We start from the raw sequence: 26,611 nt of genomic DNA, 5'->3' as shown, positions 1-26,611 counted from the left end.
TTGTAATGTTATGTAGTAATTCATATATGAGATCTAATTTATGACATTAAAGATTAACTATATTGAAATTAATTTTTTATATTAAATATATATAACATGCATTCCATAATCTTTTTAAGAAAAATTATTTGTTTATGAAACCCCAACAGAACCCAACCAATAATAGAAAAAGGGTTTGGGGGACTTAAGGATGATCTTAATTTCAGCACTATTATTCTATTATCTAATACTAATTTATTTCTATAATAATTACTATTTTCTTCTTTCTTAATTATTTGTCTATTTTTTTAGTTGTTTTTAATTATTTGTTTGTTTTTTTCTTTTTAATTATGCCTAATTACTTGTCCATTTTACTCATTATACTTTTTATTAATTGTTTTGAAAAAAATATAACGTCTTGATAATGTTAAAAATTTATTCACCCACTTCATAATTAATAGGGATAAAAAGATAAACTTATTATGTCAATAATTGTTTTCTTAATAGGTGTGTCATTTTAAAAGTAAACAAGTAGTTACAACTTGTTGAAAATCTTAAATTTGAATTCAACCACTTTATACTTAATAGGAATAAAATAATAAACTCAATATATCAATCATTATTTTTTTATTTATCAATTCAAAAGTGGAGATATAATTAAAAACCGAGGGAGTAATTATAAAACTTTATTACAAAATTAATAACTAAAAGTAACTACTATTTTGAAGCTATCTTAGAAAAGTCTTATAGTATGAATTGTATTGACAATTTTATAGGGTTCTTTTTTTTTTTCTTCCCCTTATCATTCTCAAGTGTAGATTCAACTCTTGCTCATAGTCTATCATGCCGTCCATGTATTATGAATTTTCTCTATCTAGTCTGGAAAATTAAATGTTTATGAAAAAAATATTAATTTCTCCTTATAAAGTCTAGATTTTCTTAATCGACGTGACATTTTGAATTTAAATACAATTACATACAGATTAATTAATTGATAGTCAAAAAGAAATAACTAATTCCTCTTAAACTTTCAAACTTAAATCAAGAAAAATTTAATCAATCTCTCTCCTTAGTTAGAATTAAGTTTTGTCAAGCACGTTTTAACAATATCGATAATTTATCAAATTATATAAGATTAAAATAATCTCATTCACACGGTTTGTACCATCTTTTAAGTTCACTCATAACAATTATTATTATTATTATTTTATAGTAAGTGTGCTATAATAATCTTAAAATAAAAGGAATAATCTGTGATAACAAATACGAAAATTATTTGTATATAACTCAAATTCACGTGAAATACACTTGCAGAACGCGTATTGTACATCACAATTAATATGAATTAGTATTCCTGTTTTTCGATGTAATTTTTATTTTTTTTAAATTGGTAAGTCATAAAGTTCAGACCTTGCCGGGGAATTAAATAATATTAGAGATAACGTGGAAAATATTATTGGAAACGTGATTGGAAAGAAATCACGTTACCCCACTTATAAAGAAAATAATAAATAAATCAACAGTACAACTCTATCATATTTTATTTTTATTAATTTATATACAGGTATGTCGGCTGACGTGACAAAAATTAGATAAGAAAATTGAACCAAAACCAAAATTCTATTTATTTATTTATGAAGACTATTATCTCATCCTCCATCCCCTGCCCATACCATATGAATTTAAGTCATTTCATATTATACACAACAAATTAACGTTCTTTTCTAAATTATTGTGATATTCAGGTTAATTTTCATTTAATATGATTACAAATAGCTAATAATAGAAATCTGGAGAGTCAAATGCTATGTATAAATCAGTCATATGGGTAACCCTATTTCACTATCCGTCAATCTGAGTTATCAAAAATGACTGAACCGGCCATCTAGACGAGACTCTCGCTGTAAAATATTATTTTTTCGACAATTTTTTTTTTCTACCAAGCTTTGATAAATCGCCAACTCGCTCATTTTGTGATAGGGCTCAGTCATCCCCTAACTTAAGCGTATGGTCTAGTGATCAATAATATGAATCGAGCATCTTGAGGTTAGGTGTTCCATAAAACTAATCAAGATATGTCGAATTCAACTCAAATATTATAATTATAAAAAAAAATGAACGAGTTAACACAACACATAATATTAATACTGAAAAACGAAAAAAAAATGCTTCTACCTATTTATTAATAATTATTTTAATTCTCTATCAAGGGTCACGTACTCGGTAAGGATAATAAAAGAATTAATTTCATGTGTTTTGTCTTATACAATGTGTTTCTTTCTAGTTTCGTTGGCGCTGGCTTGACTTTGACTAGTAAGCAAGAAATTCAAACCAACAAGATATGGGCCGACAAGAAAAGCAAACTCACTCAATTAATTACTACTTTTTAATTAAAGTATTTTTCTGAATGTACCAATTTAACATCCCATCATCACGTTTTTTCACAACTATAAATAAGCTGTGAAAAATAGGCAAAGAGCTTCAGCTTCCAAACTTCAATTCCCCCCCAATTTTCCAATTCTCTATAACAAAAATTTTAATCAATTTTGAAGAACAAAAATCAAAGCAAAATGGAGTTCACAAGTTTAGTTGATACTTCTCTGGATTTGAACTTTAGACCTCTTCGAGTTTCCGATGAATTACCAGTATGTGGAAAGCGATATAATTTTTTTTTTGTTCTCAATATAATTATTTTGATGTGATGATTTGATTTTTCGTTGCAGAAACAGGAAGTTGAGAGTAATTTCATAGGACTTGGAAGAGATCTGGTACCTGTAAAAGATGAGGTTGGTAAAATCTTCATCTTCTCCGATTTGTGTTCGTTGATAACAATGTCAGATCCAGAATTTGAAGTTTATACGATTGTATTGTGTTGTTTTGTGCAGGCAAGTAATTTAATAGAGGAACTAAATAGAGTAAATGCTGAAAATAAGAAATTGACGGAGATGTTAACAGTTATGTGCCAGAATTACAATTCATTGAGGAACCAATTGACGGAATATATGAGCAAGCAGAATAGTAGTACTAGTGGAGCTGATCAGGATCAGAACAGCGATGGATCGAAGAAAATTAAAATTGAAAACAACAACAATAATAATAATAATAATGAAATTGTGAAATCGTCAGTTCAAGTGTTGAATTCAGAGAGCAGCTCAAGTGATGAAGATTCATCTACAAAGAAACCAAGAGAAGAACACATTAAAACTAAGACTTCAAGAGTTTATATGAGAACTGAACCATCTGATACTTCTCTTGTAAGTTACCCAAATACTCTCCTCCGTTTCAATTTATTCATCTTACTTTTTCTTTTTTAATTTTATAGCTCGTTCGAAAAACATCTCTTCCCCTTTTGTGATCAATTATAACTTTCTACATACACGTATTTAATACCATAAGATTAAATCACTTTTTAGTGCATTTTACAACTTTTTTTTAAATCAAAAATAAAACAGACAAATTAAAAGGGAATTTTTTTTTCATCACGAGATATATATAAATCATATATGTAACGGTAAGAGTATGTATGTGTAATTTTTATAACGAGGATATGTTAATGTTGTTGCAGATAGTGAAAGATGGATACCAGTGGAGGAAATATGGACAGAAAGTAACAAGAGACAATCCATCTCCAAGAGCTTATTTCAAATGCTCTTTTGCTCCTACCTGTCCCGTTAAGAAAAAGGTACTACTAATTCGTACAACTTTTAGAGCATAATGAACAGTTTTTACGCTTCCATAGTGTAACGAGACGGTGTAATTTTAGAGCCTAATAAACAATTTTACGCTCTCATAGTGTAACAGACGGTGTATACTAAAAAGTATGAAATATCCCAAGTCATTTTCGATTAGGAAACAACTCAACAAGTAGAAGTAATTTAATAATTAGGTAACCCAACTTTCGTTGAAGTTACTTAGTTCTAGTAGTTGCAGCTTCCAGATATTTTATGTATTTGGTGGCCAGAATTCACAGCCACATTTTTATTAGATTAAACTGAACTTAATTATTATTTTCAACTTGAACTAGTTGTAGAGTACTATTATCCCCTTTACTAGCAAGGGTTAAAACTGAAAAAATAGATAAAATTTCACTTATTTTGAATTCAATACATGTTCTAGATCGCGAATTTGTCTTTTTTTTCCCCACAGTTATATGCATTTTCTAACAATGAACTACGTGATATTTTTGTCAGGTTCAAAGAAGCGTGGAAGACCAATCGATTCTAGTAGCAACCTATGAAGGAGAACACAACCATTCTAAAGTGGATACCGCAGGCCCTGTTACAACAACTTCCCCGTCTAGCCGATTTAACCCGAAAAATAATACTTATGCTGCTGCGGTAATGCCAAGACAAACCTTAACTCTTGATTTGGCAGAACCAAAAACATTACAAAATGATATCAAAAAAGTTCATAGCATTACAAGTACAAGTAGTGCAAGTGGTCAGAAGCGTAAATCACCAGGAACTGATCAACAACAGCAAAATAGACCAGAGTTTCAACATTTCTTGATAGAACAAATGGCTTCATCATTGACTAAAGATCCAAGTTTTCAAGCAGCCTTAGCAGCCGCCATATCAGGAAAATTCTTGCAAAATAATAGTAACACTAAGGATAAATAATTAAAACGAAAATTATGTTGACACATTGAAATGTTCCAGAGAAAGACAGGCAGCCACTAGGACATGTCGTTATAAATTGTATATATTGTTTACTATATTTGTCTTCTTTTTTTTTGGGAGAACAGTAGCCAGTAGGTAGGACTAGTAAGTGCACGTGAAAATGGGATGGGCTAATTTTCTATAGCAGCCTATATTAGTTAGGTCTCAGTTTGCTCCTTTTCAGTCTCACAAGATTGAGACTTTTGGTGGCCCTTGAAATTAAAGTGTTGGATTTGCTCAAATAAATATTTTTATAATTTGATTTATAGACCTTTCCGTTTGTGTATACAAATGAAGTCTATTTTAACTGTTGAAATGAACAAAAATGGATAATATCATATCATGTTAAAAATATTTTAAAACTGTTTTAACACGACAAGCTTGTTTACTACTGTGTTTTTTCTTATTGGTTTCGACTCTAATCGACTAGAGTTAAAAAATGGAGGCCACGTTGAAGTCAATAGAAGAAAAGAGCACACGTGAGACTGAATTTTTGGTTCATTGAAGAAGGGAGAATTTACTTGACCCGGATTATAGAAGAATAAATTTCTTGAGCTAAGCATTAAAATAATTAAGGGGCATTTTGAGACTATAAATTGAAATAGATATTGGTTTCTAAATGTTAACATCATCCAGTTGATGTCATTGTTTCAGTACTCCTTTTTATATCCCACTGAAAAGACTTGGACGTAATTTTTTCTAGCGGTGGAATAAAAAAGTAATACAACATGTTTAGTACAATTTCACAGATACATTTTTAAAATGGAGTGTATATAAAAGGTTACTTAGAAAATAGGAGTAGTTTGTAGTGACAAAATAAGCTAGAGACCACACGTAACATAAAGTATTAGTCAATGACAATTCCCTAAGCTAATCTTCAACTTAATTTCTTACCCTTAAAACCTATTCCACCTTGTCCATTTGGCCTAATCATCTAATGATTGTCGTATTCGGGTCAACTTTCACGTACCTCAACTAATTCCACTTGATACCTGTCATCTCCTACCAACAGTAGATACCAAGTAACTCTATACATCAAGACTAGATAGACGGGGAAAATCCTCGAGTGTTTTTTTGTCTCCGTTGAATTTGAACATGAGACCTCAAGGTTCTCAACCAATTTATTTACGACAAGGTTGTACCTTGAGTGCTAAACTTTTATCTTTTTCCTCCCCGTCCCATCGCAATCCCTAATAGATATAGCTAGATCAGATGTACACAGCAATGGTAAAATAATAATAAGCAAGGTCATTTGTACACAAGCACTTGCCGCCCTTTCAACTGTATCGCAACCAAGGGCGCAAAGCTACCAAATCTACTAGGAGTATAAATTACATTGAACTACTACTCTGAACACATTTCACTATGTCGATAAATTGAAGTCGTCAATAGCTCTTATAAGACCCATCTCAGTTTCATCCTTGAGTTGTAGTTGCTTCACTTCTGTCTTGGCTGCAAGGCCATCATCTTTATCCGTTCCATCGGTTGCAGCTACACAATCATGAAATCTGAAGCAACTGATGAGATGGTCGTTTGTGATACCAGCTACTTGCATGAATGAGTACACAACAGTAGGTCCAACTCCTCTGAATCCTCTTTTAACTAGGTCTTTACTTATCCCTTCAGCTTTCGATGTCTTCATTGGCACCTGCCTTGCATATCGGAATTGACTAACTATAGGTTTGTTATTCACAAAACCCCATATGTATTTGTCGAAGGATCCAAGTTCATCGATGATCTGAGAGGATAACAAGAGCATGACATCAAAAATGGTTCTCAAGTAACAACCCTAAAATTGCTACTCACTGACAGTTACTATTAAGAAGCCAGTTCAGGACTTCTGTTTGACACTATTAAGAAGCCAATCATGGCTTTCTCTTTGATGACAACCTAATTTTTTTTTCATATTTTAATTAAGAAAAAGAAAAAGATTTAATACTATAATGTAGTTTCTGAATATGTAGATTCTATTTCAAAAGGTGTAAAAAACTCCTACCCAAAATTTACAAAAAATTATTAGATATTTTGACCCCCATAATTGCGGGTATATACACTTTCTAAATTTGAAATGAGGTGTATACTAATAAAAATCTTGTTTATCTAGAAGCTCTTTTTTACATTTAATATGCCTACTCTCTAGAATGACATACCTATTAAAGCCACAAGTATTTCATAAGCACATCATATCTATAGACTGTAGTTTCTGACTTTTGAAAAAAATCTCATATGCAGCTGCCGAGTATTTAGAAAATTTTGCACCCAGTACAGAAATCATCAGTTTCCAGGGCAACATATTTAACAACAGCAAGACTTTCAGCTCAAGACAGCTGATACATTAAATGCCGACCGATTAAACCGAAAACTTTTGAGCTTGAAATAATCTGTGGTTAAGAAGCAATTTCCCGTTGCAATCTTCTTTCATTACCTAAAAAAGGTCCAAGAGCCTTTTTTTACTTTATGTAAGGTAGACAGTTATTTTGGTGGAATATTTAAGAACCGACATTTTGACTGTGAAAATCTGAAGAAGGTTCAAGAGCCAAGAACTAAGAAAGCTTCAAAAATTTTATCCTAACCAATACAATATAATTTCTCCTAGCTGTACAAGAAGAATTTTCTTCTTTAAGACGAGGACAACTCAACAAGACATAAAACTTTCACGTACCTTACACGTTTGGCGTGCATTTTCAATAACTGCCCGTAGCTTTACCTCTGATAAAAGAGTGCTGGCAGGACTTCCTGGTGGTGCTATCTTCTTCTCATTTAGTTTTGAGACTGCAACTGGGTCAAAATTTTGAAAGACTTCTCTGCATAACAAATAGTTCAAATTGAAGCAGCAGCTTTTGAAAGGCAACCAGATATGAAATGATAACCCATTGTTTGGTACTCCAAAACACTGGTGCAGAGCGTAATGTACCTAAACATATGTCTTTTACTGAGAATTGCCGGCCATGAGAGTTCAGCTAATGCAGTGCATAAACTGAGAAGTTCAAAGAGCTTCCTGCAAATAGAAGTAACCAGACTGAGAAAATCATCACATTTAATTGCCTAAAGCCGCAAAATAATGAGAAAATATAAAGTAGGAATTACGCACTTGTCATCGTGGACTGAAACTCCCCATTCCTCGTCATGAAAAGCAGCATAGGATGGATCTTTTGGCAAAACAAAACCAATTAGCAGGAGGAACTGATAAGAACATATTATCTACAGCATTACAATAATATATCCTGCAAAAGGGATGACCATGGACCAATATGATGGAAAATGCAAAAACTGGATGAATAAAAGAATCTATTACAAACAATGGATAAACCCCCGGTAGCAGACTTACTAGGACTTGCTAAATGAGTCTTCTGTACCTTTTCCCGCTTAGTTCGAACTATGGTTTCCCCAAAAGTAGAGATTCTATTAATCTCACACTTACCCATACAAGGACACATACTACCAGAATAGGACTCCTGACAAACAATAAACCTATATGAATCCGTTTGTGCTTAGAATCAATTACACACATGGAAAAATCACCATGATCACCTTGTTGGAAGATGTACAACTTGTTTCATGATGTAGGACTAGAAACTGGAGTTCGAGAGCTAGATTACAGGACATTATACATGTTAGACAAGAATAGAGTTGTGGACACACATTTAGTTATCCTCTATATAAGGATTCCTTTTTTTCTTTTTCAATGATAGTGTCTAGGCCAACTTGCGCACATCTCCGACTATTCCACCGGGTACCTACTTCCTTCCACCAGGACATTATTGGATAGCACTGTCCACAAGGCTTAGACAGAAGTCAACTAGTGATTTCCATGGGAATTCGAACCTGAAACTCATGATTCTCCCACCACTTCAACAGAAGTCCCTTGGGGGTGCTTATGTAAGTGTTCTAGTATTAGGAATGATGCTTAACACGGTAACACTTTGACCTTTCTTGATTATAATCATTAGCTTTCCTGCCCAAAAGGAAATAAGATGATTCTATAATGATTCTTCCCCTTAACAGAATACAATTAATAGCGGATTTAATTTCCCTTCCCTGATCCTAACATAGTTTTTCTACCCCTTGTATCCTCTTGATGATCGAAGGAAAGCTTACCTTACTTGATCAAAAGAGAACCCCTAATAACAAGGTTTAGAAACAACGTGTTCATCTCATAACAAGTCCTAGACTCAAAAACCACGGGAGAAGTGGCAAATTCTCATTCTTAACATAGGGGCCAGAAAGTAGGTAAGAATGCCACAAACACTGATATAGAGAGTGCATCTCCAATAATGGCTCCATAATACTTGGAAATAGTTATGTATTAGAGCGGCAAGTTGTTTGGACTCTCCAAAAAATATTGTCGCACCTGTGTTAGATCCTCCAAAAATGCACTACTTTTGAAGGATCCGACATGCACCCCATGACATTTCTGAAAAGTCTGAGCAACATGAGCAGGACAGACTGGAATTTCTAAAAGGCCATGCATAATCAATAACCTTAATCTCCAAATGTCAAGCATATGATTCCATCACTCCACTGACCATGTTTTAACAAAACAGAAGATAAAGAGGAATAAAAAATAAGCGAAGGGAAACGAACGTTAAATGGGTGCAGGTTATGTGTTTCAATAGAAGGTTGCGAATATAAAAATTATGCAACCATCTCTACAAATATTTATCATAAAAACACAATACACATACTAATAAGGTTAAATAAGAGAAATAAATAACACATTAGTGTAGATTCATTTCATCGCATCTATTATCTTCTTTGAAAACACATTAGTGTAGATTCATTTCATCACATCTATTATCTTCTTTGAAATAACACATTAGTGTAGATTCATTTCATCACATCTATTATCTTCTTTGATCTTGACCCATTTCATTTAATTACTCAATAAATTGAGATTCTTTAACATCAAAAGTTCTTTCTTTTCGTGCTCATATATAATTCTAAACAGACTCAAATGCCTCAAAGAAAATATTGGACTTAAAAAGCATATTCAGTACTATAATGATTCATGTAGACGGATCTTCAACCTATTACATCCCTTTTTCTTTATTTGGGTCTGAGACATAAAATATGTGCAAAGTCCATAAAAGAAGAATATGAGATCTAAAACCAAATGGTCAAAGTGCTTAACGTGCATGGATCAATAATGCGTTTCCCAGGGTTTACACTTTCCCCGAATACATCACAGGAAAGGTGAATTCTCCTCAAACATTTCCATAGAACCTCACAAAACCAGCAATGTGTTCATACCTGTCCTCCAGCCAGCTGCTAGCTAGTCTATGTAATGATTAGAAATAAGATCAAGTGGAGGTTATCACTACTTTATATTATTTTATGTAAAGAGCAATATATAGAAGAGGATGTTTAGTTAGTGCGCTTTCTAGGACTTCTGTGATTACTTCCAGTAAATGTAAGCTGTTAGAGGTGGACAGCATACCCTTAATGCTGAGGAAACATAGTTACCAGTTTTTTCAAAAAAAATTGCAAAAGACACACATCAGACCTAGCAAACTCACCACTAATCAGTTCAAAAGAAATTCATGAAGCCAGTGGTCAGTTCAAGTAAAGACTGGTATGACACGATGAGCCATGTGGGGGTACTTAAAGAAGCATGCATGCATGTTATATCATGGCTACAAACTGATTGACAGCTTGATCTTTACCAGAGGAAACTCTTTTAATGCCTAAGGAAATCAAGTTTACAGTTCAGACACTCTCATTAGGCATATATGGCATCTTAGATAATGACATGTACAAATGCCGATGACCTTCCAATTGATGAAGGAGAAAATCCCCTCTATTTCACCATTTTCCACATTGTCTGTTCATCACACAAAAACACTATTTCACCACGCATCCTCATATATTTCATCAAACAAATTGAAACTTAAGTGACTTCTTGAGGGCCTGAACAGTATGCTATTAATTTCAAATTGATTTCACCTTTTCCCATACTAGGTCAAGTAGCTTTTCTTCATTCCCTCAAGCAACACCGCGAATGGAATCAAATTCTAACTTCATGAACTCAAGAAAAAAGAGAAAGTTGAAAAAGGGAATGCAATCAAATACCAAGTTCAGAAATACAAGGAAAAGGATGGTAAATTACAAATTCTTAGTATGAACTGTCAAAGATGAGCATATTTTCTCAGATTAACTTGAGCATGGAAGAAGAGGAAAGAATGTGAACGTCAATTAGCAAATCTGTAATCTCTAGTTTCTCTTTAGTGCATCCATGATAACCCTATTTGTATAGAAGATTGAGAGTTTCATAGAGAACCATATTTTTTTGTAGGTTCTCTACTTTTTACATTTTGCTAGTACATGGAATGACAATGGTGTTTGGGTTGACTTGTGGGGATTTACCCCACTAAACTGTCAATTAGTAACCAGATTGCTCATACCTTAAACCAACCATTAGACTAGTGAACCTATAAAAAACTTATCCATTACAAGAGATAGGAATGACATATAATTAGGGATTCAACTCACATTAAAATCAGCTTAATGGAATAGACGTCCATTACAACTTAACCAAAGAAGAAAAAGTTTATCCCCAAAAAATGATCTCCAATTATTAACCACGAAGTAGTTCACAATCAAAATTAATAGCATTAATACTAGATTAGTCGAGGGAAATATATGTGTGTGTGTGTGTGTGCATGCCAACAACACGGAACATTGTTTCATATAGCAAAGATGGACAAGCAATCAAGCTCGTATCCAACACAGCCCAGCAGTATATATCAGATGGTGGCAGGCCTGAATGATGACAGCTTGGAGACAAGGATTTTCAAAATGAAACCAACCAGTTAGCTAATACTAGGAACTGGAATCATTCCCCCTAACTCAGCTGAATGCAGAACTAGCTCAGTCCACCGTTTGTTGCCCTAATGAACTGGGAAATCGAAGTCCTACCTACATTTTGACATATTGGTATTCTAGCAAAGACCTACATATCCCAATTTTTCTCCACTGCTAGTGGATTAACTAGAAGGACCAACAAATGAACCAATCCCCACAGTTATGTAACAAATTTAACAACGCCTTTGCCTTATCAAAACACAGTAACTGTACATATACAACAAATGAAATGCAACATTACAGAATTAAACATACCAGTATTTGGGGTCACCCAAGCACACCTTTTCTTCATCACCGAAGCATCATCCGGAGTGGGACTTGAAGCCAAGCTCTCACCTTCGCCAACAGTTTTTCCAATTTTCTCAGACTTCACCACTTTCGGACTACTACATTGCTTCCTTCTTCCAGCCGTCGGCGTCACACTACCACGGCTCATTTTCCCTGTCGTCGATGCTCGGCTATGAGAAGAATCCGTCGAAGCATCCGACGAACAAGATGCATTCAGCGACAAATTAGGCCTCATCATCAATGACCTATGGTCCTGTTGCTGTCTCAAAATAGACGGCACAGCTCCTCCACATTTCCTCGCCCGTGATTGCGGCACGGAATCCGTTCCCTCAAATTTCTTACCCTTAGACTCTTCACTTTCAGCAGCCTTCTTAACAGGCTTTTCAACGGGCTTTCGTAATTCAACGGATCTAGCCTTGTTACCCGCCGGCCCGAGCACTGATCGGACTTCAGAATCAGCATTGTTCATCAATTTAACCCTAGGTCCTCCAGACATTGAAACAATTACAACTCCTAGTAACTAGAAATTCGTTGAACTTAGCATGAATTTTCTTCAACTGTGCTTAGCTAGGGTTGAAGAGCAAGACAGTGAAGGGAAAAAGAAGGTGCATTGTAATTGTATGGACCGGAAAGTAGAGAATTAAAACCCTAAGGAGTGAGAGAGCAGATACATTATCGGCGAGAAGAATTTATTGAGAAAATGGTGACTGTCCGATCTGGGAAACCAACGGCGACTTCTTTAAGGATGTTTCTAGAGAGAGAATTATAATACGCCTCTCTCTCTCTTCACTTGCATTTTAGCGTGATCATCGAAACTAACCAATTATATTTTGCCACGTAATATTAACCTTACACTGTGTGATTTATTTTTATCAAAAATTAACTTTATTAATATCATTTTCAAAACCCAGACATAGCGAGAGATTTAGTGCACAAAACAGCTTTTTTTAAGTTCAGTTATTTAGATTTATGTTAATGATGATAAAAAAATAAGAAAAAAGTTGATTCGCTCTCTGTCTTAAAATAAGTGTCACTTTAACTAACTTCATGCTAATTAGGAAAAATAATAAAGATTTTCTTAGTTCTCCCTAGAAATACAAGAATTAATATGAGTATTTTTCACAATATTTATATGAATTGATGTATAGCTTTAGATCTTCGAGAAATAATTTGATAAAAGAATAAACGTAAAGGAAAAAAATCACTTACTTTTAAGGCTAAGTTTATAATTATGAAAATTCCTCAAACTGATACAATAATATAAGTGTTGATATATTAATCTGATGCGCGAGATACATTATTTGTTATACATGATACACTAATTTAATATACATGATACACTAATTTGTGCGTAAGGTATATTAATTTAATGTACTGATACATTAATTTAATGCGTGAAAATGAAGAATTTCAAAAATTTATAAAACTAAAAAAGATAATTATAATAAAAGAACTTGAAGGTAAAATTTATGTTATTTATCCAATAGTTAATGTCGAGGGTAAACACATGAAAAACAACCACTGTCTTTTTAAAATAATGTATTAAAAATGACAAATATATGTTTTCTTGTGAATTGAACACTAGTTGCACAGAAATAAATTTTTAATATAAGGATATAGTTTGAAAAGATATTTATTTTTGCATAAAATTTTTAGGAAGATGCTTGTTTTTAAATGAAGAGATTATTTTTTTTAATTTGTTTAAATAAATAAGTAAAAAGCTTTTTGTCTGCTCTTTCATCTCCATGAATTATTATTTCTCAATTTATTTTGTATTTTATTTTTTGAAAGTAGCTGTTGTTATACTTGATTGAAGGGCAAATTATTACTTTTTTTGAAATGTACTTTGGAATAATATAAATTTTATTTGACTAAATTTAGAATAAAAAAGGATATGTTACCTACTAACCCTAAAAATGTCTTCTTTAATAATTGAAAACACCCACGTAATTGGACCAAATTTGGAAATAAAAAAATAAATGGGAAAAGGGAAATTGCCAACTTAAAACACAATTTAATTCAGGATAAGCAAGAATCTAATTATAGAGCTTAATTATTGTTCATCTATTACTGTGCAAATTGATTATGGAATATAAATCCTCTAGATTGAAGATAGCTTTTCAATTTGTGATGGGTACTTGATTATGGAGTGGAATCTACATCTATTTATTTTTAAGCAAAATTTAGAAATTTAAAGTTTCATTTATTATTTTTTAGTACGTTTGATTTTATCAATTGTTTTCTAGATTATTATTATTTTAGATTAATAAATGAATTTTCAAGTACAATTTTTGTTTCATGAACATCTTCACATATTTTGATAAAGATCATAAAAAGGAAAGGAAAAGAAAAAGTGTAGCCTGTTTTATAAAAGAGGTTACCTTATAAGTCAAAATATTAGTGACATATCAAAGCTAGTTTAGTGAATAAAACAAAGCCTAAGAATTTACTTTTTTTTTCTCTTTTATGATCTCATTATCTCTTTTTCTATATATAATAATATTTTGTTTTTTCCTTTTGATCTCATTAATTGACTCTGTTTATAATCTTTACTTTTTTGACTTAATTGTTACACAATTTTGTGAAGTTCCTTTCCTTTTTCATGCATCTTTTTTTCTTCTTGATTGCATATTAAGCAATCGTTTTTAGGATAACTGTACTTGATTCTCCCTATGATGGAACAACAATATACATAATTTGTTATTTGCTAGCACTTTGTATTTTAATTAACACAAGTAGTATAACTCACGATTCTGACAACATAGATAGGATTTCTCCGTCTCAGACAGTAATGGAGCTAAAATTTTATCTAAGGGGTGTCAAAATCTAAAAAAATAAAATTATGTAAAAGCTAAGGAATATCAATATGTAATATATATATATATATATATATATATATTAAACCTAACTCAATTCAAAAAGCTAATTCAGGGCGATGTTTTTGAAAACGTTTTGGGGCGAGTTTCAGGGAGGGCCATATCGAAAATGCTCCAGGGCGTAAATGAAAGAAGTAAATTCATAAGGTGTAAGTCTTGAGCATAAAAAACGTAAGTTCTGGGCGTAAAACGTATATAGTGACGTTTTAATTTATTATTTAAAACTTTTTTTACTTTAAATTATATTTTTACTATTGGTGTAATAATATTTTTCAAATAGTAATTATAATATATTTTTCTTCATTATTGATTATTAATATTTATTGCAAATAAGAATTATAATCATTGAAAGATTTATTTTTATTTATTTTATTAGTAATAAAATTATAATATTAAATATACATGAGACTAAGCCTAGTAGACCCATGGGGCTTACGCCCCGTGTTCAGGGATTTACTCCTCGCCCTATACGATATAAATCACCTCACTTTTTAAAATATTGATTCAGAATACGAAAGAAATTCTAGTAAAAATTATTTTCTCTTTAAAATCAAATTTATGCAATTTAAATTAGTTAGATTATCAATATGGCTACCATACACTCGATTGAAAACAAAAACAAAAAATACTTTTTCATTCGTCATAATTTATATGATATTATTTAATTTAATATAAAATACAAATGATAGACATAAATTGAGACAAAAAATCGCTAATGACGAGGCAGGAACATAGTGACAACAATGGGGACCTACTTATCTCACTACCTTCACACATTGAAATCCAACGTCACCTTCTGCTATAGTTTTTAGCTATCCCCAAAAAAAGTTGCAGAATTTTATGATAACACTCAAATGGCTGCCTCTACTACTCTACTATCTAACTCCATTTCTCCTTTCTTTGCTAATCCACCTAATTTTCCTGTAACCCATGTCACAAATGTACCTTTCTTGAACCACAATCCATCTTTTCCCGCCAGAAAATCAGGGAATTTTTGCCTCAATGCCAAGAAAAAAAATCCATGGCTTGACCCTTTTGACTATGGTGATGATCCTGAAATGGAATATGGTTCACTTTTTTCTGAAGGGAAACAAGATGAAGATCCAAGGCCACCTGATAATCCTGATAACCCATATGGATTTCTCAAATTCCCAATGGGATACTCTGTTGAGATTGCTTCGTTGGGTTTGAAAATTAGAGGTGATGTTCGGAGATGTTGTTGTGTTATTGATGGTGGGGTTTATGAGAATTTGCTGTTCTTTCCAGTAATTCAGATGATTAAGGATAGGTACCCTGGTGTTCAAGTGGATATACTTGCAACAGCCAGGGGAAAACAGACATTTGAGATGAATAAAAATGTGAGGTGGGCTAATGCCTATGATCTGGATGATGATTTTCCTGAACCAGCTGAGTATACGGATATGCTTGGAATTCTTAAGGTTTCATGCCGTTCCATTAACATTAACATCGATTCATAATTATTTAAATTCTACGTTGCTTGGACTCTTCAAAAATGTTGATTTTAAAGTGCATTACTTTTGGAAGTATCCGACACACATTAATCTACGAGCAACATAGGTTTAAGCAAGTTGTTTCATTTGAAGTATGATTCTTGTCGTGCCTTGATGTATTAGCACCTAAAATTAGAGAAAGTAACAAACATTATATGGAAACTTAGTTAAATACGAAGATTTAACTATGGTTATCTTATGAGTTTGCAGATAATTCAAAAGTTGAGCAGACTACGTTTGGAAAAAGAATCGCTTAGATTAGCTTCAAGATGCTGTTCGTCTTGTTTAGTCAGATAGAGATAAAAGAATTTGCTTCCTGCATTATGAATAGAGAGTTATAGTCATTTTTTGGGCTAAGTTATTTGCTTTAATGCATGGTTTGTTGCAGAGTAGGTACTATGATATGATCTTGTCAACCAAACTGGCAGGGATTGGACATGCAGTATTTTTGTTTATGTCGACTGCTCGTGACAGAGTTAGCTACATTTACCCAAATGTGAATTCTGCAGGAGCAGGATTGTTTCTGTCAGAAACTTTTACACCAGAAAGCATGAACCTCTCCGAGGGCGGATATCATATGTAAGTAGATGTTCCAACTGATAACTTGATCTTTTTGACTACTGAATATTCATTTCAAAATAGGGAGTTTGAAAAGTGCAACAGTTGTACTTCGTCAAAGTTTGTATAAACATGTTTACATACACTTTTTTGAAATAGGTACCGTCAGATGGTTGATTGGTTGGGCAGACCAGCTCGTAAAGTACCTCGACAACCTTTACCCCCACTTAAAGTTTCAATCTCAAGAAAGGTTAGGGAGGTTGTAGAGGCAAAATATAAGAATGTTGGTGCACAGAAAGGCAAATATATTGTGATTCATGGGATTAAATCAGATTCAAAAGCTTCTATGCAGTCAAGGGGTGATATTGATAGCTTGCTCCCTATTGAGATTTGGGCTGAGATAGCAGAGGAGATAAGGTATAATGTCAGTATTTTATTCTCTGTCGGAAAAAGGGCCGACTCGACTACATGGTCATTTTTAGTTCTCGAATTAGCTGATTAGCCTTTTTTCATCAAATGCAAGAAAATTTGTGAGCTATACTAATGGTTTGTAAACTATCATTTGATCAGGGGAGTCAAGCCAGTTTTTGTCATTCCACACGAAAAAGAAAGAGAAAATGTGGAAGATGCAGTTGGTTACGATGCTAGTATAGTGTTCATAACCACCCCTGGACAGGTTTGTTTTCTCAACCACTTTCACAATATCAATGACCGATGATCAACCAGTGTTTAGTTGAACAACCATAAAAGAAGAAATTGGTTGGAGTCACAGATATAATGGCAACAATTTACAGTCATATTCAAGGAGGGTATAATCAAATGAAAGTAGTTTGCTTCTGTTGCATGTTTAGTGGCAGCTTTAACTATAGTCTATATACCGCGGGATGAGCACTAGAAAACTAACAGTCCCTGCATATTTCTCTGCCTTAGCTTGCTGCTCTTGTTGATGACTCTGCTGGAGTGATAGCTACAAATACAGCTGCGATACAACTTGCTCACGCACGTGGAAAACCAAGGTAATGTCATCTACTACAAGCTGTAGACGCGGAAATTTTTTGCACCTTCTGCTGTCTTTGTGGGGAGGTTGATATATCTTGGTTTTGTCTGTACAGTATTGGGCTATTCTGCTCTGAGGATAAGGCCAGAAGTTTTGTTCCCAATGCAGAAGCAAAGAAATGTGCAACTATTTCATCAAATACTGGAAAATTGGTTGATATTGATGTTGAAGCTGTGAAGAGTGCTGTTCAAATTTTCACCATGCCCCTAGCAATCTTCTAAATATTATACATCCTCCAGTTCTCTTACATATAGTAATTAAGTATTCCTGTAATTGTTACTAGTTCCATTTTCTTCTCAATTGTAATTAATAGAAGCGGAAATATATATATTCGTTCTTTTTTCTCAACAGAAAAGGAATATGGAGATATGTTATTTATCAATGTGACACTTTAGGACATTCTGATATCTATAAAGTTTTGCAAGATTGTATAAATATAAAGAAATATGATAGTTTTCACAATTTGCGATTTTCATGTTTCTAAGAAAAACACAAACTTAAAAAAATCTAAATGACATATCTAAAAGGAATTTCTAACTTCAAAATCAATCTGATTATGAATCATGATTTTGTATTATATATGCAAACAATAGTAAAAAGACTCAGCAGACGGATGGGCCACGAAAATGTGGAATCGGGTCCATATCATTGGCCCAATTTGTGCTCAATGTTTCAATTTTGAGAAAATTTCACAAATGGCAAAACACAACAATGGGCTATATAACTATAGTTTTGATAAATACGCTTTATATCTATATTTATGTTTGCTATAGAGGCTGTGCTTTGTATTTCACTTACGAATATATAAATAGGATAATCATCTACAAATTCTTTCCTCATATGAATTTTTCAGAACATTTTTCGTATATTTTGCTTGTCAATAAACAAAGAGGGTAATTCTATTATGAATTTTTCATTAATCGTATACAAATCGCTAAGGGTAAACTATCCAAATTTGGAATTTATACAATCATGAACCGAATTATACAAAAATTTTAATTTTATACAATCAGGAGAATTATACAATTTAGGTGTATAGCAAGATTTGGGGAGATTTATGGCTACAGATCACATTTTTTTCAAAACAATAACTATAAGTCTATAACATTTAATATCGTTTAAATATTTACTATTCTGCACCGCGAAAAATTCATGAAATTCCTCCACTCCTAATTAAAAATCTTGACCCCGTGTTTTGGAAATGAAAAGTTCTTGTTAGGTGAGTTTGATTATTTTTTAGTGAATCTTTATGATGCGTGAATATAATTTTATCAAACCAATGATATTAGATAGAGTATTGGGTGATTAAAAGGAAAAGTGATAATTGAATATAAGATGCCATAGAGAAACTCTACTCATAAGTACTTACTAGTAAAAGTAAGAAAAATCTAAGTTTTAGATAATAGGATACTAAACAACAAAATCAAATAAAGTTGTTTTATTCCATGAATGAAAATTTTATATTACATGAAATTGGAATAATCTTGTAAAGTTTAGTGTCAGCAAGTCACTACTTTTATTTATCATCAAGCTAAAATTTGCAAGTGGGATCAACTTTTTAATAGAAAAGCAAAGACATATAGGAAATAAATAAATAAATAAATAAATAAATAAATAAATAAAATCAAAACATCATTAAACACTTGCTATCTATCAATCATTATCATCCGTTGGGACTAAGTAACCAAAATTAAACAAAACAAAAAACATCGTGAGATAGTACTATCCATAAATCATTATCATACGTTGGGACTAAGTAATCATATTATATTTTATAAAAAAATACGATGCACACGAGGTCGTATCATAAGGTGTGTGATGTAGACAGTCTATTTTAATGCAAATATTAATGATAAACTATTTCAAAAATTCGAAATAAAGACTAATATACAAAAATAATACTTTATTATTACTCCGAAACTCCCTTCTAAAAATAATCATAGTATATAAAATAAAATATTAATAGAAAACTCTTGCAAAAAGTTTACAAACCATGATTAGGAATTAAAAAAGGTGGAGTGGCTAATAACAAATTAAAGGGCTTGAACTTTTAATTATTCTTCTGTTTTTCTATTAGTAGCATTATTATACTGAATGAAAACTCAATTAACTCCTGAGCAAGATAGGAAAAAGCCATAGGGAAAATCATCTTTTAGAGTCAAATTATTAAAAATTTTTACGGTTAATCGGATATAAATTTTTATTTTTATTTTAAATAAAATTTGTATTCTATAAAGATTGTTTTAGGGACTGACAATATGAACGGGGTGGCACATATTCTGTGTTCTCATTTTTATTCTTTAAGCAATATTTCAAAACATGATTCAATAATCTTAATAGTTAATATTAAAAAAAGTAGCTTTGTTACTTTACTACAATGATAAGATTCAGCCACCATAAGCATTATATTATAAATTAAGACGATGGCAATGAGGTCATAGTATGGAATTAATTCATATTCAACTATATATAATATTAAATAAATTAAAGTTACAAGTTGTACCTATGACCTAACTTGGACGTTACAGAAAAAGGATGAAAATTAGAAGAAATCTGGGAAAGTAATTAAGAAGAAGATTACATTAATCATATATACCACACAAATTAATTAAAGTTTTCCAACATATATATTCTCCTTTGAACATTAGAAATACATTGAAAAAGAATATGCTTTAATGCTAATGAATATTTTGTATATTTTACCTTATCATATCATTTCTTGATCCTGTCTTTCAAAAAAGAATTGTTCATTAATTAGAAATTCCAACTTTTTTCTTCTCGTTGTTTAGAGAATCAATTTTAAGACAAATGGTTATTATGATATATATATGCATTCAACTTAGAACATGCTTTTAAGATAAGGAAGAACTTAATATAGAATTAAGCAATAATATACATTAATTAGTTATATCATCATCATCTTTTTTTTTCCTTCAAAAAAAAAAAAAATTGGAATATATAGGACCTAGTCCTATTATCCTCATCATCACGTGCATAATATATACTCTTTATAATATTTTAATTCAGCTTCTGTTTTATTTATTTATTTACTATAACTTTGAGTTCTTATCCTGGTTAATTTATATGTGCTACTTAGTATATAGTTGCTAAAAGTAAAAATAGGTCCATCTTGTCTTCTCTCTTCATTCTAGTTATTTTTACATTGTTAATCAAACACTTGTAATTAAAATTATATGCACTTCTAATGAAGAAATATTTTATTAACTAGGTTACTTATTATTAATTGGTCTTGCGATCTTGTTATCTGTTATATTTTCTTTACTGTCTTCTTTTTTGTACCTAAATTTGTTGCGCTTGAATCGAAGGTCTTCAAAAACAACTTCTCTATCTCCACGAGGTAGTTGTTAGGTCTGCATACATTCTACCCTACCCAAACTCGACTTGTGAATTTCACTGGATATAAATTCAACTTGTGAATTTTATTAAATATATTATTATAGTTGATGATGTGGTAAAAAGGTAACTAATGTGATATCACATATCAAAAATCTTTACGTACACTATCTATATATGTAATAATCAAATTCATTTTAATAAGTGTACCTAAAGGTTTTTTCTTTTTAAAATGCAAGTAGAGAAGTTTAATAATATGTGTTATATACCACGTTATAAGTTACCACATTACCAATAACTAATACTTAATAAAAAATTAACCTATGATTACTTAATAAGCGACCTAATTATTTAAATAATTCTACATTATACATAAAGTTTATATAATTTTAATTCATAAATAAAAGTGTGCTCGTGCTCCAACGTGAAGGATTAAATTTTTTAAAAAATACCTAATGAGATCAAGAAAAGAGCTTTAATTTACTAGTAATTAATTAGATATCGTTTAGAGGCTATTATAAACTTATATATATATATATATATATATATATATATATATATAGCCTTCTATTTTTAGGCTACTTGCCTTAATCACATATATAATTAATGTTGGAGGACTATTAATTAGAGTTAGATTAGATTAGTATCCAATTAAAAGGAAGATCTCCATATTGGTAAACTACCCTAGCTACTAATTAATCCATGTAGGTTTAGATTTCATGTGGAGAAAATCTTTGTTTTCTATAGCTAGGCGGCGGGTTATCAATCAATAATCCAAAGGTTAAGATTTGACACATGGAGCAATAATTTTATAGGCCATTAAGAAGCGAGATTGATATGCGTTACGATATTAAAAGATTTTGAATTCGAACACAGAAAATATAACTATAGAAAGATATAATTGGTTAGATAAATCGAATCTAAATTAATTGATTCGTAGATTTTAGATTTGTTTAGCTTCTTTTCTCCTTATGCTTACTTTTTTTAGTTGAAATTTTGGCTTTGACATACTTCAGTACCATAGCTTTAACTCCTTAAATGAATCGTGTCATATATGATGCAAATCTGAATCAATCGATAGATAAAATTTTTCCATCTTCATAATTAAATAAGAATTCATTTTCGATTGTTGAAAATAATTAAGAGGATATTATTTTAACAAAAAGTTCTTTCCTTAAAATGAGTAGATTTGAGTATAGAAAATAGAAAGAATATTATTCAAATAAAAAGCACTTCTCTTTAAATGGGTTATATCATGTGATACATCTCTAAACTAATCGATATCGATAAATTTCAAATATTAAATATATTTTTTTCTCTAAAAGAAAAGGAAAAAAGAGAGGGTGGTGCGTTCTCATCCATCCAACACTTGTCTCCTTTTCGTCATGTCATTAGCCATTATTTTTGGGCACAAAAGCAAATGGGAAGTGCAAATGGATTAATTATAAATTAAATATCATGTGATTTAATTATCACCTAATAAGCCCCCCTCCACATGTTAGCCAATAAACCCCCTCTCTATTTGGCCACGATTCTCACCAACCCAACCCAATTATTGATCCAAGAAACTACTTTTATCTCCACATCCAATAAGAAGGTACATCCTAGAACTAACAATAACTTTTTAACTAAATTAACCATTGTTTTTATATAAATTAATCATAATTAGTGGTACCCCCTTTCCTTTTTCCTCCTTGCTTTTCTCTCATGCTATTCCCTTTTTCCTTAATTAACTTTAAAATATTTATTTTATGAGTACTTAACAAATGAAGGTACAATTCAAGATATGAATCTGAATTTCTTCATAACGAATCTTCCTTCCAAAACTTGGAATTAATGAAAGTGTATTCTTTAACAAAATGCATTATCATTCGAATCAGACACCTTTAGCTAAGGACAGAAAGATCTTATCACGTTTGATACAAAGATCTCATATCCTATCATGTTTGATAAGAACAGATGCTTGAATCTAATTAAAACCTGATATTTCTGACTTGAAAAAAATGCTGAATATAACTTGATCTTAAAAATTAGTTTCCATAGTAAAAAACGCTTATTTGAAAAAATAAAATCCGATAAACCAATGTGGGAGTCTAATTATACTCATTGCCACCATCATGCATGAAGCGCAAGATGACAATCTCATGGAGAAACAATTATTGGAACACAATTCACTAGCTTTAACATTAACAATCCCCATCCATTGGATAATAAAGTATTAGCTATAGCATAGATACATGCACCTCTTTACCTTTGGCATTAAGAAGATTTTTTTATTAGAAATCTTTTAAAATATGATACAACTAGAGTATTATATATTTACCTCTAGTTTGGCTCTTCAAAAACCTTTCGAACACACCGCTTTATAAAATCTGATCCAAAAATCTATGATCAAATAAAATTTTTCTTTTTTAAAATTTACAATCAGATAAATATATAAAAATAACTTTTTTTGTAAAAAAAATCTAATCTAAAATCTATTGTCAAACAAATATTTAAAAATAAACTTTTACTAAAATTCCCAAAGAATTTATTCAATCCAACAAAAGTTCCTCCAAAACCGGTGATGTTGCCATGTCATGAGTTATTAGGTCCCACTTACTTTAATTAACATGAAATAATTAAAGGACCAAAATATAGTACAAGCTTTAGGTATATATATATAGGATGATATAAGATCAAATTTTATTAGCAGATCAATCCATATTATAGATAACAAACATTTCTTCACTCTAGCTATATTATTAGGTGAATGTCTCTAAATATCTCACAAGAGAATTTATCAGCTTATGATAATACCAATAAAAAAACAGAAATTGTTGTAAGGCAATATGATGAAGAGAAGGATAAGTTGGCTGTGGAAGAATTGGAAGGACAGTGTGATTTTGGACAACGAGGGCAGCCATCGTTGTTTACTGATCTCATGGGTGACCCCATTAGTCGTATTCGCAATCTCCCTTTACATGTTATGTTGGTACGTTGTTATTAATTTATCTGTTTCAATTTATGTCATGTGTCATGATGATTCGTTTAATTTCTCTTAGACTTTGTTACGATTCAGGTAGCTGAATATGGCAACAATGGAGAAATTGTTGGGGTAATTCGAGGTTGTATAAAGACTGTGACTAGAGGAAATAAAGGCTCAACACCATGTCCAGTTTATGTAAAAATTGCTTATATTCTTGGACTGCGTGTTTCATCTCACCACAGGTACGAGTCTATCGTTAAAAGTAAAAATATTATTTTATACTATTAGGTCACTCAAATATCGTTTGGAATATTAGAATCTATACTATAAATCTTAAAGGATCGCACATACAAATGTGAAAACAACAACGAAAAATGATATGCTTTCCAACTATTTATCCAATTAACTTCATAATCTACGCAAAAATGATGCTCTTTTTAACAGTATTTAATGAGAAATTACGTCGTTATCAGAACATATTCATATTTGAATAAGTTAAAATATGCATGGGCCAAATTAAAGTACCTTTAATTTAGCTTTTACAAACATCAATAGGAGACTCCCAAAATGACTAGAACAATGCAAAAAAATAAATGTCTCCTACCTTTTTTTTAGACTTTAATTTAATTATATATACAAAGTCGTCGTCTTGACATGTTTTATTTTCCATCACACCTTTTTTTTCTAAACTATAGTGTATATTCAAATATATTGATTTATCTTTTTTATTTTTTTGTTATCTCAAAAATTTAGGAGACTTGGCATTGGAACAAAACTAGTTGAAAACTTAGAAGAATGGAGCAAAATCAATGGAGCAAAATATGCTTATATGGCTACTGATAGTAACAACGAAGCATCGATAAAATTATTCGTATCGAAATGCAACTACGCGAAATTTCGCACTCCTTCTGTGTTGGTTCAACCAGTTCATGCTCATTACAAGCCGGTTGCATCAGACATTGCTATCGTACGAGTCTCACCACAACTCTCTGAGTCATTCTATCGACGTATTTTCGCGAATTCGGAGTTTTTCCCTAAAGATATTGATCATATACTAGACAACAAGCTTAATTTTGGTACTTTCATGGCTGTACCCAAAAAAACACTCTTTAATTGGGATCCAAAAAGTGGATCTTTCCCACAAACTTTTGCTATACTAAGTGTGTGGAATACTAAGGAAGTTTATAAGTTACAAGTAAGAGGCGTATCGTCGTTGAAATATGCTTGTTGCTTAGGAACTAGGGTTTTGGACTCATGGATGCCATGGTTAAGGGTTCCATCGATACCTAATATATTTAAAATGTTTGGTTTTTATTTGTTGTATGGAATTCATATGGAAGGTAAAGATGGTCCAAGACTTATGAAGTCGCTTTACGCGTTCGCCCATAATATGGGGAGGAATGATAAAGAGTGTCGTTTGTTGGTGTCTGAAGTTGGTTTTGATGATCCTGTTAAAGAGGCTATACCACGATGGAACAAGTTTTCATGGGGAGATTTATGGTGTATGAAGAAACTTGATGTTGATGAATTATTATCTAAGGAGGATGATAATTGGATGGAGTCCCAAGTTTCGAACTCTTCATCAGTTATTTTCGTTGATCCACGTGACTTTTAATCACTTTATTAGGGTTGCATGGAGTTTTTAGATAAGCTTATATAGAATGAGCAATTGTATATTCCAACCAACAAAACAAGGACTACCTCTTAGTTTTCAAAACAACTCAGAGTCGATTATATGATACTATTTTCTTATTAGAATGTCCTTTTTTTTTATATTTAGAAAAATCTTTTTAGTTTAATATCTTGAATGACATGTTTGTGAAAATCTCATGACATATTTCAATCTAGAAATGCAAAAAAGAAAAAATTCCCTCAAAATTCCTTATTTATGCCGTATAAATTGAAATGTAGTAACTAAAAGAAAACCTTTTTTTTTTCTTTTTATCTTTTCTAAGGGAAAATTGTGCTTTTAAGTCTTTTAAATGTTGTATTCTGATTGTAAATTAATGTGCACTTTTTTTTTTGATAGTTAGTGGAATCTGAATGATCGTTTCAACATATAAAAAGTTAAATACATGAACTAGTCGAAATAGATTTAAAAATATTTTAATTATATGTAAATAATTTTATTTTCTATTGATCAAGCTGGCTTTGATTCTGACTTTTGACTTTTGAATTTTAATCTCTCTTGCTCGTAAAATCAAATGAACTATAACTACTAAAACTGTTTAATGTGATAAATTTATGTGGTTTAACATAGCTCTAAAATAATATAATTAAACATGATATATTCTTTTTTATATAAAAGGATAAAAAACACACATATCAGTCAACTACTAAAGATCAAATACCTTTAGTCAAATATCTCAAGAATCCAAAATTAAAATTTAGTTAAAGAGGATCAAATAAAAGAATTATTTTGATGTTATGGTTAAAATTGTGGAGATAAAAAAAATATGGGAATAATATGGAATAACTAATGGTCCCTAAAGACTAAAGAG

The 26,611-nt window shown here is 31.4% G+C and overlaps 4 protein-coding genes across 4 annotated transcripts; 3 read left to right on the top strand and 1 right to left on the bottom strand.

The window, feature by feature from the left end:
* Positions 1–2,472: 2,472 nt before the first annotated feature.
* LOC101246812 (probable WRKY transcription factor 40) lies at positions 2,473–4,902 on the top strand. Its single transcript, NM_001316915.1, has 5 exons — positions 2,473–2,624; positions 2,703–2,765; positions 2,865–3,233; positions 3,545–3,661; positions 4,170–4,902. Exons 1-5 carry the CDS (start codon positions 2,550–2,552, stop codon positions 4,596–4,598), a joined length of 1,053 nt encoding a protein of 350 aa, NP_001303844.1. The 5' UTR covers positions 2,473–2,549; the 3' UTR covers positions 4,599–4,902.
* A 950-nt stretch (positions 4,903–5,852) lies between these two features.
* LOC101247118 (uncharacterized) lies at positions 5,853–12,597 on the bottom strand. Its single transcript, XM_004235894.5, has 5 exons — positions 11,754–12,597; positions 7,729–7,786; positions 7,552–7,635; positions 7,300–7,441; positions 5,853–6,375 (listed from the first exon to the last, which is right to left on the bottom strand). The coding sequence occupies exons 1-5, from the start codon at positions 12,280–12,282 to the stop codon at positions 6,001–6,003; spliced, it is 1,188 nt and encodes a 395-aa protein (XP_004235942.1). The 5' UTR covers positions 12,283–12,597; the 3' UTR covers positions 5,853–6,000.
* Positions 12,598–15,392: 2,795 nt separating this feature from the next.
* On the top strand, positions 15,393–18,143 carry LOC101247416 (photosynthetic NDH subunit of subcomplex B 1, chloroplastic). The gene is made up of 6 exons (XM_004235895.5): positions 15,393–16,101; positions 16,562–16,752; positions 16,891–17,148; positions 17,302–17,407; positions 17,662–17,747; positions 17,844–18,143. The coding sequence occupies exons 1-6, from the start codon at positions 15,517–15,519 to the stop codon at positions 18,007–18,009; spliced, it is 1,392 nt and encodes a 463-aa protein (XP_004235943.1). The 5' UTR covers positions 15,393–15,516; the 3' UTR covers positions 18,010–18,143.
* A 5,684-nt stretch (positions 18,144–23,827) lies between these two features.
* Positions 23,828–25,868, top strand: LOC101247709 (probable N-acetyltransferase HLS1). The gene is made up of 3 exons (XM_004235896.5): positions 23,828–24,116; positions 24,204–24,352; positions 24,864–25,868. Exons 1-3 carry the CDS (start codon positions 23,895–23,897, stop codon positions 25,723–25,725), a joined length of 1,233 nt encoding a protein of 410 aa, XP_004235944.1. The 5' UTR covers positions 23,828–23,894; the 3' UTR covers positions 25,726–25,868.
* The last annotated feature ends 743 nt before the right edge of the window (positions 25,869–26,611 follow it).

Source organism: Solanum lycopersicum, chromosome 3 (genome assembly GCF_036512215.1).
Source record: "Solanum lycopersicum chromosome 3, SLM_r2.1".
Classification (NCBI taxonomy): domain Eukaryota; kingdom Viridiplantae; phylum Streptophyta; class Magnoliopsida; order Solanales; family Solanaceae; genus Solanum; species Solanum lycopersicum.
This window is presented reverse-complemented; position numbering and strand designations above follow the sequence as displayed.